The sequence below is a fragment of the Hesperophylax consimilis genome, chromosome 11 (genome assembly GCF_061612785.1).
Source record: "Hesperophylax consimilis isolate HC1 chromosome 11, BYU_Hcon_1.0, whole genome shotgun sequence".
Lineage (NCBI taxonomy): Eukaryota > Metazoa > Arthropoda > Insecta > Trichoptera > Limnephilidae > Hesperophylax > Hesperophylax consimilis.
The window spans coordinates 24,461,732-24,475,105 of NC_142846.1; the positions used below are offsets into that span (position 1 = coordinate 24,461,732).

Below are 13,374 nucleotides of genomic sequence, written 5' to 3' on the forward strand. Positions count from 1 at the left end.
ACATTGGTCGAATGTAGCGATTCTCAAGTGTGCGCATCGTTGTTACTGGGAAGTAAATTATGAACACTTATAAAAGTGTCTTAACTAAATATGTAAACAAAATATTGGACTCTGAAAATAGAAGAAATCTTTTTTTGCCGAATTTGGACTTCGCAAATTTGTTCATAACGTGGCGAGTAATATGTGCTCCCATGTAAAAATGTCTATTCATTCAAAAGCAGATTTTACTTTTAAGAACTAAATGGTGATATTATAATGCGAAATGCCTATATACTGTCAGATTGATTTATTGACGAATCACAGTCAGCTTTACCCCCTTCGTTCTTCAACAGTTGATTTTACCCTTCACCTTTAATTTCTAGTCTATATATTCATATGTCTGTGGTCCCTAGTTATTTTGAAGGTGACCAGATTAATAGACTTAAATTTTTTAAAAGCTTCTATTAAAAATAAATATTACAATACATAATAACACAATTACATTATAAAATATTAATTAAAACAATCGATTGCAAATACATAATAAAAAACTACAGCAAAAATGTCATGCCAGTTGTGACACAATGCAAACTCGCTGCTATTATAAAGCATGTCTCGTAGGTGTAGTTATGTAGTAGCATTATGAACAGTATGAGAAGTGCACACATGAAGTTAGACGCAATGGCGATGACTGATGCGTCAAAGTTTGTTGTCATATTATCATAGATGGGTTTCTGCGCTATGTACATCGCATTGGTGGCAAACACCGCAAGCATGCCGAAGAAAATACGCCAGTTTTGGGATTCAATCTTACATAATGCTGAAAGAAAAAATATGAAGTTAGCAACAAAATTGATTTCAAATTTAATATCAGATTTTTATATGGAATTGCTACTTAATACGAAATATTGAGGATATTGTGATGTAGGAATCATTTTGTTTTTATGAGTATGATAAATTATTAATACTCTCATGGTTATTTTGGGAAGGCATGAAATTTTATCTACATTAGGCCCCCCATGCACAAGGCAGCCAGGCTGCGGCAGCTGAAATATTGATTTCAGCTGCCGCAGTGATTTCTTTCCAACTTTATCAAACTCATTTTCAATCAAAATTTTAACTAGTTTCGGAACACAAAATACTTCTGGCTGCTACGACAAGTGGGCGGAGACTGAAGGCAGCCACATACTGTAGCCTTGTCCTGCTCGCAGTTGGCTGCCGTGCAATCGTGTGCGATCTAATGGCTGCTGCAGCCAAAGCCGCTCAGTGTGCGTGCTTCATATGTTGGATTGGCTACCTCAGCCAGGCTGCCTATTGCGCGGGGGCCCTAATTTATGACATTATTTGATTTGCTAGATTTTTGTTGTTCAGAAAGTACAATACTTTATGTGCGTAAGTATATTTTTTTTAAATTAGCCGCGGAGTAACTCCATTTGAAAATAAGTTCTTTAACACCTAGGGGCGGTGCAGTGTTGAGAAAGAGTGCTCATGCACGGTACCAAGCACTGCAATAGCAGTATCGACCTTATACATTCATTTTGCCTTTGGATATTACATCTTTTGTGTCACTTCATCAAAAATATGGTGTTGTCTACATGTTGGCTTTTGCAAAAATGTATTTTTATTTATTGAAGTTTCTTGCCAGCCCCTACAGATTAACTAATATTATGTTAATAATTTCTAGTGTTGCAGTATAAGTTTGATGTCAAATAATATTAAAAAATATCAAAATATGGTAATCAAAGGACTTCGAAGGTTTTTTTATAATTCAACACATAATTTTTTTTTTTCATCAACAACACACTTTGTTGGTTTAGTATATAATGCCAATTCATATTTTATCCAAGCATCATACCTCATTATTGCACAATAAAAAAATGATTGTAACTTACTTATCAACGCTACCATAGCCATGATGCTAAACAGCCTCAAAAATAGCTTTTCACTAGCAACGCCTGAAAAGAGAGCCGCCACGATAGTGAGGCACATGGATCCAATGTGCATCACCGTGACCACAGCGATAACGGTTAACATGTCCATCTTAGGTCCCTGCTGCGAAACATAGGCTGGAAACAAAACTAAAAACACCAGCGTAGTGAACTTCAAAGACAGCAGAATATGTGTGAAAGCGTACAGCTTTCTATCTTTCAATACTGATAAAAATACTATGAAGTTCTTCTTTGTGTTTGCCGTTCTTCGCGCTGTTCCGGCGCTAGTGGTCCCAGGAGCTTCGTAAGTGAAGATGTTATCGCCTGCCGCTTCGGCTGCAATTGTCGTCTCCCTGTACAGATCTTGCGGCTCCACAAATCTGTCAATCCGATCCCATTCGCTTACAAAGCTTGAACCGAACGGGTTATTTGCAGATTCGTATCTCGCGAGCACGGGAGAATGCGTCTCTATCACTCGCACTGTATTAGCATCGTTGAATGTACCGATTACATTCTCATCTTGATCATCGTCAACGACATTTTCATCCACGTTTGTTTCATGTTCTTTATTGTTGTTTGTGGCAACTTCCGGTTGTTCGCTGCTATCCAAAGTTCCCACTATTTGTGATGTATAAATGTCCTCATCGTCGTCTTCCGTTACTTCTTTAAGTATTTTGTAGTTCTTGCTCAATGCTTTTACCACGTACGTAGGGCGACTGAACAGTAAGAGCGTGAAGCACATTTGTATGACTATACCTGCGTATATAACTAATGTCAAGCTAGCTCCGAAATGCGAACATAAAATGCCCATTATCAATGGAATCAACACGTTGCCAAACACTATACTTGTTTTGTGTATTTTTTGTATCATATCAATCTTTTTTCTAAAGTAATGCTTCAGAAGAATTTCTGTCTGCTGGGTGGTTAATGAAGCTCCGATACCTGCAAATTAAAGAAAAATTATTATTTATGCTAATCAACATAGGCATCCAAATTGGCCTATTGTAAAAAGGACTAGTAATTCGTGAGCAGATTTTATTTTCAAGAACAAAATAATGATGTTACAATACAAGTTGCCTGTATTCTGCCAGATTCATTTATTGTCAAATCACAGAAGGGAGACAATCACGCCACCTCCCCCCTCGGCGCACTTATTTTGTTCCCCTTTCCCTGATGGGCTGGTCTATTAATTTGGATGCCTAATCTAGTCATCAATAATATTCAACATACATTTAGTACGAGAGAGGAAAATTATTTAGCGGATAATGTCGAGGGTCCTAAGCCAGAGGGGCATTAATGAAATTTTAGCGAAAATTAGTTTTTTGGGGCAATAGGTTCATTAGAATCATATCTATAGACTTCCAAAGCGCACTTGCGATTTTCTTGGTCATTCCGGAGAATTGAGAAAAAGTGTATAAGTGATAGGGGGCACAAGTGATTACTATGGAATGCCAAAAGGGTTTTGGTTGTTTTGCTGTCCGAATTTACAGAAATGAATCACTAAATCCATATACATATATTTGTACGTTCAAAGCCGTTATTTATTTAAATATTGAAGACAATATTAGTGATTTCTTAACGAAAATCTGAAACAGAAAAATCAGAAAAGGAAACGGTCACATCTGGGACTCGAACCCAGGACCCTTGTCTTTCCGGGACAGTGCTCTACTAGTTCGAGTCCTAGATGTGACTGTTTCCTTTTCTGATTTTTCTGTTTCAGATTTTCGTTAAGAAATCACTAATATTGTCTTCAATATTACAATTTGAGGTTTTACTCAATAAAGTTATTCCGAAAAATAAACAAACAGTTATTTATTTGTGCATCACAATTAACCACAATAATAAAATTATTTTACCTGATCTGAATGAACTCATTACTTTTAAGAACCGTGACTCACTCATTTTGAATATTTTTTATATGCCTTTCTTTAAAGAATTGAGATTTAATACAGACAAAATTATTTATTCATATTTATAATGCGTATGTATGGGCGAAAACAAATAATTTGTCTTTACAATATATTAAAGCATAACTTGCAATAAGTGTATTTTCTTAAAATAATTAAATTAACGTCATCTATGAATGCATAGATTATAATGTACCTTACGATTATCCTTAAGGTTAAACGCGACGCTCGTTATATTCTACGTGTTCGTAGATGGTGTTAATTAATTTATTTTATTAAAAAAGCGCGAGTAAAATTTTGGAGCTCCTTGTCAAAATCAGTAGACGTAGGTGATCACTGTAATCAATAATATTTGGATGAATTGTATTTTTGTGTAGCACCATTTTTATGAAAAAATAATGACTGTTAGGTGTTAGGTATTATCAGCGCCTTGGTGCCTTGGAAATTCGGCGCCCGAAGTGGACTTCTCTAATTGCACCCACATAGAGCCAGGCCTGTGTATGGCTCTCTTGAAAGGATTGAATTTTTATGCAGACCATTTTCGTATTTCATAATATGTACATGCGCAAACAAACAATTTATCTTAATATTTTAAAGCATAACTTATAAAAGTTTTTTTTCATAAAATAATTAAATTAGCATCATCTATGAATGAGTAGATTATAACATATGTTCTGTGTACCCTTAAGGTTAAACGCAACCCTCGTTGTATTCTATGTGTTCACAGATGGCGTTAATTAATTAATTTTGTATAAATACGCTTTTGCAAGGTATTGCTTTACATTATTAAGACAAATCATTTGTTTGCGCCCGTATATACGCAATATGAATATGAATCAATAGTTTTGTTCGTTTAAAGACTTAATTCTTTCGAGAAAGGCACACAAATACAATATTTTACCGATGATTCAATCCAATATTGTATTTGTATGCCTTTCTCGATAGAATTGAGTTTTTATATGGACAAAACTATTTATTCATATTCATATTGCGTATATGAGGGCGCAAACAAATAATTTGTCTTAATACTGTAAAGCAATACCTTGCAAAAGCGTATTTAAACAAAATTAATTAATTAACGCCATCTGTGAACACGTAGAATACAACGAGCGTTGCGTTTAACCTTAAGTGATATTTTGTAAAATTTCTGGGACAGGAAAAATGGCGTTAGTGATTTAAAAACTAATTGATGGAAAAACACATAACATATTTTTAAGAATGAACACAAAGAAAATCGATCAGAAAATAACAGAAATTTAGGCTTAGAACCCTCGATTTGCAAGATCACAATCTTTGTACTCAAACAAGACTGTGGTTGGTGTGTGGGATGACTCAGAGATGGCAGATAAAATCTAAGCATCATGATGACTTTCGTTTGGTTGAGGAAGAGAAGCAGAGGTCGCTTACAAATGAGATGAGCTGATAACCTAAAGAGTACTCCTGGCATTATATGGATGTGGGCTGCCAATTCTTGACAAAATTGGTAACACTTGATAATATAGAACATAAGTCCTATATTAATTGGAGATCAAAAAGGTGGAAGAGACCTATTTTCATTTTGATTCCAGCATTTTTTGTGAATTAAAAAAAAATCGGTAATCCTTTTTTCAGTGCAATGCTCCATGAATCAAAGGCATAGATAATTTTAAGAAAGTTGTTAGCATAGACAGAATAATAATTATTGATAACGACCAGGTTTGTTTGTTTTAGACTTTCTTTACTTCCATATCACTATTTGAATATATTACATACAACCAATACATATAGGCACACAATATTGACTGCACACCTGTTAGATATATTATATAAAACACATAAACTTTTTATGTAACAATCAGTGGCGGCTTGTCTACAAAGGTCTTTTGGTCAAAGACCTCCCAACATATTCTGCAATAGTATTAATATAAAAAAGGATTTAACAAACTACCCGATTATTAATTTATTTTTAATATTCGTGCGGTAATAGCGAGTTCCTGTGCCATCTAGCGTCCAAATGAGAAGCTGCTGTTGTACCTAGCGTGGGTCACTTCAAGTTTTGTCCCAAAGCTATCTCTTTTCTTTCTCTTTGCTATACAGACTAAGGGGGTTAAGCAGTATCATGTCTGACGTATGCTTAGTATCATACAAAATTTATTTTCAAAGGATTTTCAGACATGACTGCGGTGAGATAGAGATATCCACGACTTAAGATTAAGGTAACAGAGAAAGATGAGATAAAATGTCAGTCGTAAGTTTTTTGTGTTATAAATGATAGCCATCTTTGCATGGAATAATTTAAAACATCAAATTCTGTGGATATTGTGTTGAAAGAAATCGCAAACAATTCATTGAATCAAATACACGTATTCAAATAAAGTGACAATTAGTTTATGTTACAAGAGAGAAAATAAAGAGGTTAAAAACAAAAGTTATCATTTTTATCAGTGTATTTGGGGGTGCAATAAAATGAATGTAGAGGTACTTTTGCATTCATTGTTTACTTTTTAAGACTACTAACTGATAAACAATTGACTGAGTTTGGAGTTAACTGTAGTGTTTGGTGTTTGCGTTCGGGTAGCTTCGGGTTCTACCGAACATAACCGAACGCTACTAAAGGCCTCGGATTACATCGTCGGGTGGCGGGAAGCCATTCTGTCGCTAGACGGCCTTTAGGCAACTTGTTACTTGTATTGTCAGTTTATTATATTCCGAATTAAACAACCTCCGTATATTAGAATCTACGACTATTAATAAGATGAGATGCAGATGACTTGAAGCTATTTTTAAGAATCCGGACCTTAGAAAACTGCGCACAGCTCCAGAGAGACATAAATGCTATCGTGGTATGGAGTGAAATTAACAAATTAGGTTTTAATTTTAAGAAATGCGCCATAATGTGCTATACTAGAGCAAACACTGTGATTTATTACAACTATAGGATGTCCCAATGTTCTCTTAAACATATTTCTGAACCGAAAGATTTGGGAATAACCTTTGACCCACACTTAACATTTCACGTTCATATTGAAACGATATGCAGCAGGGCTTTGAGAATGCTTGGATTTGTGCTATGTAACTCCAGGCATTTCTGCAGCTCTACCGTGGTTCGCTTGCTATATTTTAGCCTAGTACGTAGTATTTTGGAAAGTGGCTCAATAATATGGGGACCAGGGGATGCAACGTACACTTCTATGGTAGAGAAAGTACAAAAGAAGTTTCTACGTTATCTTTATCTTAGAGACTTCGGGTACTATCCCTATTTATACCCATCAGCCTTCCTTTCCGGAATGCTAGGTATCGATAGTCTTGTCAACAGGCGGAAAGCTGCGTTGCTGATGATGGCCTATAACTTGTTGAACGGTCACATCAACAATCCAGAAATTTTGAATAAAATTTTATTTTACGTCCCTGATAACTTCGCAAGAGCGCGTAGACACAAACCATTCATTCTTCCGAGATGTAGGACTAACTTACCATCAGCAATGCCTCTCGGAAGAATGATAGGCCTTCTTAACTCACTAGCCTCTGACATCGACATTTTCCACCTGCGCATCACTAAATTTAAATTGCTAATTAGGCAATTATGATTGTATAATGTATCTTTGTTAATGGATATTTTTATTCTGTAAATATACATGTAAAATATAAATAAATAAATAAATAAATAATATATATACCAGATCCCTATCCTCGTTAGAATACTGGAGATTAAGGGCCCAGTATTCTATCCTGTACAACATCAATACGTTACAAATTAAAATTAAAACTTTTAATAGGAAAAGATCTTTAAAAGAAAAAAAAACATTAATTAGTTATATGTGTAAATAAATAATCTTAAATTAAACAATATTGTACTACCAGCTTCAGAAGAGGTGGGTACTGGCAAATTAATTACATACATTGGTATTTTTATAATATTCACTACGCATTAGCAATATGTATTAACATTTCATATTAATTTTTTTTTTCGATTAACCTTCCACTTCTGGACCCCTGGAGCCGCCTCTGAATGCAATCAATTTATTTCATTTGTAGTAGTTGTTTCATTATAAAGTTACTCATTTGTCAAAATATTAGTTGCAACTCACAAAATTCAGACTGTAATAAAAAATGTCATTAGGTATTCCAAATAATAGGAAAGAAGCATGCGTAGTAACTTACCAAGCAGAATCCCTGAAAACACGTTGATTGTAACATCGTTCTCTTCTGATTCTGCTGAGAAATTGGACATCATGATTCCCGCACTCATTAGCAACACTCCGGATATTGAAACGACTCTTGGCCTGTTTGATATCAAAACAATTGTTCGACTCCATGGTTCTAAAAGCAACCAAAACACAGTCATAATAATTGGCACAAGGATAATGTTCTTATCCCATATGTGAAACACTTGGTTCTCTTCATACTCCTCCAGTAGATTCAGATAGAGGATGATGATTCCATATGCAGCCAGAATGCTTGGAACTGAAATCTGGACACTTACGGCTCCTAGCACAATCATCCATCCGTATCCGCCATCCGGGGGTGTTGGACCTAGTTCTGGATATGAAGCCACCACATTATCAATGTTCAAGCGTGTTTCTCTGCCCGGATTTCTATTTTCTACTTGAGCTTCAGCCATTTCACTACAAATCACTAGTACATATAGTTGTGTTATTAGTAATTTATTTTAGGGTGTGCATTATCTCTCATTTGTTGAAGTATTTAGTCATTATCTTATCTGATTACCTTATCTCTATATGACAACATAAGATTTAAATTAATCCCGCCATTATTTTAGTTATCTTAAGGACCGAGTTGCCAGTTCACAAAATACCTGCAAATTAAGAAGAAAAAAGTGTTTTCATTTAGGTACTTTTAAAAAGAAAAAATTCGATATCAGATCTGTCACTGTTATTTTTTACAGACAACTAAGTACAGTATGAGCAAATATAATAATTTGTTACTTTATTATGTAGAGTTATAAAAAAATACCTAACGTATAATAAATCAATAAAACAGTTTTTTTATTAAAATATCTTGCAAACATGCAAAACTTTATTGCGAATTAGCGTGGATATAATAAAATTGTGAGAATCAGCTTAGTAACACATATTTTAGAGAGACAAAGACAATCAGTACAACATTTTTATTTCAAAGGACAAGTTTGTATCACAAATTAAATTTGACTAAATGAAAAGTCTTCATAAGTAGGTAGGTATTAGAAATATAAGAACTCCCCCATATTGCGGTAAATTAAAACAATATTGTAATAATTTTTTTTTTAATAACACTTTAATCTTTTCAGTTATTTGTTATTTATAAAAGATAAGAGAAGCCAATAATTCCTTATTGATCAAATAACCTAGAATTGAATGAGTGAATAATTTTAGGCCTCCTACACTTAAATAATAATGAATATTTTAGGGTAAATTTGAACAGAATTCCATAAGTAAGCCCGTCGTCCCACTGGCTCGGTAATGGTACGAAATTGATGAAAACCGGAGAAACTGCGCAGGACAATGGCCGCTCTGCAAACTGTAGTTAACTTTACTTTCCTGCTCACGGTCTCCGGTTTTTGTTAATTTTGTACCGTTACTGAGCAAAGAGATGTACGAAAAACCAAAATGTGTTTTTTTTATAAATTTTTGAACGCTCTATTAAAACCTATTTTTTATAATTGGCAAATAGGGAGTATTGAGCTATATAATCAACATACAGTGAACATCAAATTTTCCCAGAGTGTTATTGAACTGTTATTGTAAGTACCTTCATGTGCCCTAGTAGTTAGGTAAATACTTATTTTATTCGAAAAATCTTGAATTTACTGTATATTAAATCAGTTTACCCAACCAAGTTTATTCTAGAATAGAACTTCAAAGTATTATTTTTCATTAATAATTTATTATTGATATATTTTAATGATACTGACGCATTTTGCAATAAATGATCATGCATTAGAACAAGAATTATATAAATTATTGCAACAAATGAAGGTGAAAAACAGCTGTCTTTTGATTTTTGTAACTCACTGTGACATTATTGCTTTATTTTTATTTAACATTATGCCTTAATTTTAACGATCATAAAAGTAATGTAGATAAATTTGGTAAATGTTATACAGGCTTGTAAATAATATGAAATCACACTGAATGAAATGAAATTATTTTGCAAGTTGTTTATTTTCTGCACTTCAAAGAAGTATTGATTATTATTTTTTTAACATCTCAATGTTAGAATGGAGGGTAGGTACTTATTTATTAAATGTCTTACTTTAGGAAAACTTTCGTCAAAATTTCTAGAATTTCTAACTTATCTTATGAAAGAAAGAATGCAATGTGAAAAAAATGATCTATTGTATTTAGCAAGGCCACCTATTTGTTTTCCTAATTAAATTGAAGCACGGAAGCAAATTTGTTTCAATATTTAAAAATAGTATACTATGTGAATTTTAAAATTCCCAGCCATTAAGGTTGTAATATTATTGTCTACAACAAGAAAACCTATCAATAATAATTGAAAAATGTGTCAGTAATAATATTTGTAAATGATAATGATGTAAAAAGGAAACTCAAATATGATTATTTAAATTTGTCACATCAGTTAAAATAATATAGCAATAGTAATTTATCATCGACATATTTTTCACTTATCATTCTAATTTTGTAGATACAGTGGAAGCCAAGATGGGAGGGAAACAAATCTTGTAAGTAAATTGTTTTTGTAAAATTGAAGAGGTTATTAGAAACTAACCTTTTTAAGTTGTAATCCAACTTTAACAGTTTTAAACACACTTTTAACTTGCCGTGATACTTTTGAAATCAGTATTGCGTATTTATTTTCTTCTAGAAATATTTACTATGTTGACTTAAACATCACTAACTGAACACAAAGGAAAATTATTATTCGTTTAACAACAAATCATACAGACGGTGATAAATAATGCAATTTTCTTTGACATCCGAGAACAATTAGTTTATGAAGGCCAAGAAATCTCTGTATGGAGCTAAAAATATTGTAAACACAATGCTATGAACCTATATGAATTTGTTTTAATAGCAATCCATAACTAAGTTATGTATGTAGTATGTAGACAATATTGTACCATCAAATTTTATGATTTCTACTGTAATTAAAAATACTGCACAATTGAATGATTACTAATGCTTCCTTAAGAATATTAATGATTAGTTTACCAATGAAATGAACCTGAGAAATTGTCCACGGTAGAATTGGTATTGGCAAATTAATATATTTTTTTGATGAATGGTAACCTTAAGAGCATGAAACCATTGTAAGATTTTGTAGATTCTTAAAAAGGCGATAGGGTAGACATAAATATAGAAGAATTCCAAATGGTAGGGCAGGAAATAAATAATGGCCAAGTGAGTGCCTCAGCGGAATTAACCCATGTAAAGGCAGACCGGGGAAAGGTGGATGCACTTTGTGGTAGGATCGGAGCAGGATGAAGGACTGAGAACTGGAGACGAATGGTGATGATGATCATCTCCGTAATTCCTAATTTCACAGTGGACAATTTCTCAGTGGTGGCACTGTTGAATCATTATTTTAAAAACTAATCAATGAAGACATGTTTTGTCACAACCCATTATTTTAAAACGTTGGTCAGTAAGAAATGAATGAAATAGAATAATTTTATTATTGTAAAGCTAAGAATGATCTACACTGAAGGAAAACACTATTCCATTTTTTAAAGGCATATTTACATTGAATTCAAGAGATTACACTTTAAATGTATTACATAATATATAGCACCATTAAATCTACTTTTTCAAAGTAAGATGCTTATTTTTGTAGAGATCAGGAACAAATGCAGACGATAGTAGTAAAATTTAAGATTTTTCTGGCATATAGATATGTCGAGTTTTTAATAATGGGATATGTTTTGTTGATTGATATAATATTTGTTTTTGGCCATCTGTCAACTTGACTAATGATATTATAATTCTCTAATATTCTTGATATAATTTAGGTACTTACTACACCTTTTAGAGCCTATTATTATTTATTTGGTATGACATTGACTAATGCCTGCTTTGTTCCGAATTCCCTATTTAATAAATGGTTTAGTACAATGATAGATCGTACATTTAAAGAGCTAATACAGAACCTAGCATTTTAGATGCGAATGATAAAATTTACATTAAGTACCTATTTGAAAGTCACCTAGTGAATGTTTAATTTTTTTCAGATCCAAGATACAAGAGAGCGAATAACGTCATAACCAATATACTTTGTAACAATGGAGGTATACAAATAGAGTTTAGACATCCCTTAAGTAGTGACTTCAAATCGTATTCCATTCCGGGAGTTTATCCTATTTGACAGCGCTCGGTGTCTACGAGCCTTGTCGAATAGTCAAGATTGGTCCAGCAAATATGCTCATGGACTTCAAAAAGAGTGGAAACATTATTTACATCTATGTTTGAACAGAAGATTCAAGTCTTGGGTAAACTTAAAATAATGCAGATTCTGCTCTTTCATAGATGACTCTAATTTAATTATTTCACTTAAATACACGTTCTGCAAGTTATGCTTTAAAAGTACATTTTCTTAAAATAACTATATTAGCACCATCTATGAAATAGCTGATTATAAAATCTTTAGTGTACCCTTAAGGGTGAATGTAACGTACGTTATAATCTACGCGTTCACAGGTGGTGTCAATTTAAATGCTTTATTAAAATGCCTTTTTTGCAAGTTATGCTTCAAAATATGAAGAACAATTAGTTCTTTGTCAATATTATAATCAATATGAATATGAATAATTATTTTTTTCTGTATAAAACTCGACCATTTCAAGAAAGGCATCCAAACCTAATATTGTATCGGTGATTCAATCCAATATTGTATTTGCGTGCCTTTCTTGAACGAATTGAGTTTGTATACAGACAAAACTATTTATTGATATTTCTATTTCTTTTGTATGGGCGCAAAGAAATACTTACTTACTTCTTAATATTTTGAAGCATAATTGGTAGAAAATGTATTTTCACAATATAATTAAATTTACGCCGAATTAAACGCGTAGATTATAACGTATGTTATGTTTAACCTTAATACATATAGGTAGTTACATAATTATATGTCAACTGTTTGTTTTATTTTTAGTCGGAATCCTTTTTGCGAAACTTCTCCTGAGTAGGTAGACAAAATTTCCCGTCATGTATTTAGCAAAGATCCTTTTTATAATGAATATGCCTATTAGGTACAATATTTAACAAAATGATACTAAATCTTTGAGAATAATAAGTAACTACGTACTATATTTTATTGTAGATAAGGGTCCCTATTTGCAAAACACATTTGCATTTATTTCAATTTGATATGAACATCATGATATTACTGCGTCGAATCAAACTGATATATGTAGTTCAATATACCACGTTTCATTTAATACATTATGGCAAGTTAAACTCGAACTAGAAATTTCCAACACTATTTCTAGAAACTATTGTTTAACTTAAGCTCTCATGCTTATTATTATATCCCACTTACTTGATACAAATAACATTATCTTATGGGTTCCATGATTAAGGCGATGCCATACGTAATAATTCAAAATCATGTGTTTTTGGTTT

The 13,374-nt window shown here is 32.8% G+C and overlaps 1 protein-coding gene across 1 annotated transcript; it reads right to left on the reverse strand.

Annotated features, from left to right (window-relative positions):
- Window positions 1–508: 508 nt before the first annotated feature.
- Window positions 509–12,546, reverse strand: LOC149419944 (uncharacterized). The gene is made up of 4 exons (XM_089637103.1): window positions 10,526–12,546; window positions 7,955–8,609; window positions 1,872–2,849; window positions 509–799 (listed from the first exon to the last, which is right to left on the reverse strand). The coding sequence occupies exons 2-4, from the start codon at window positions 8,412–8,414 to the stop codon at window positions 531–533; spliced, it is 1,707 nt and encodes a 568-aa protein (XP_089493229.1). The 5' UTR covers window positions 8,415–8,609; window positions 10,526–12,546; the 3' UTR covers window positions 509–530.
- Between the last annotated feature and the right edge of the window lie 828 nt (window positions 12,547–13,374).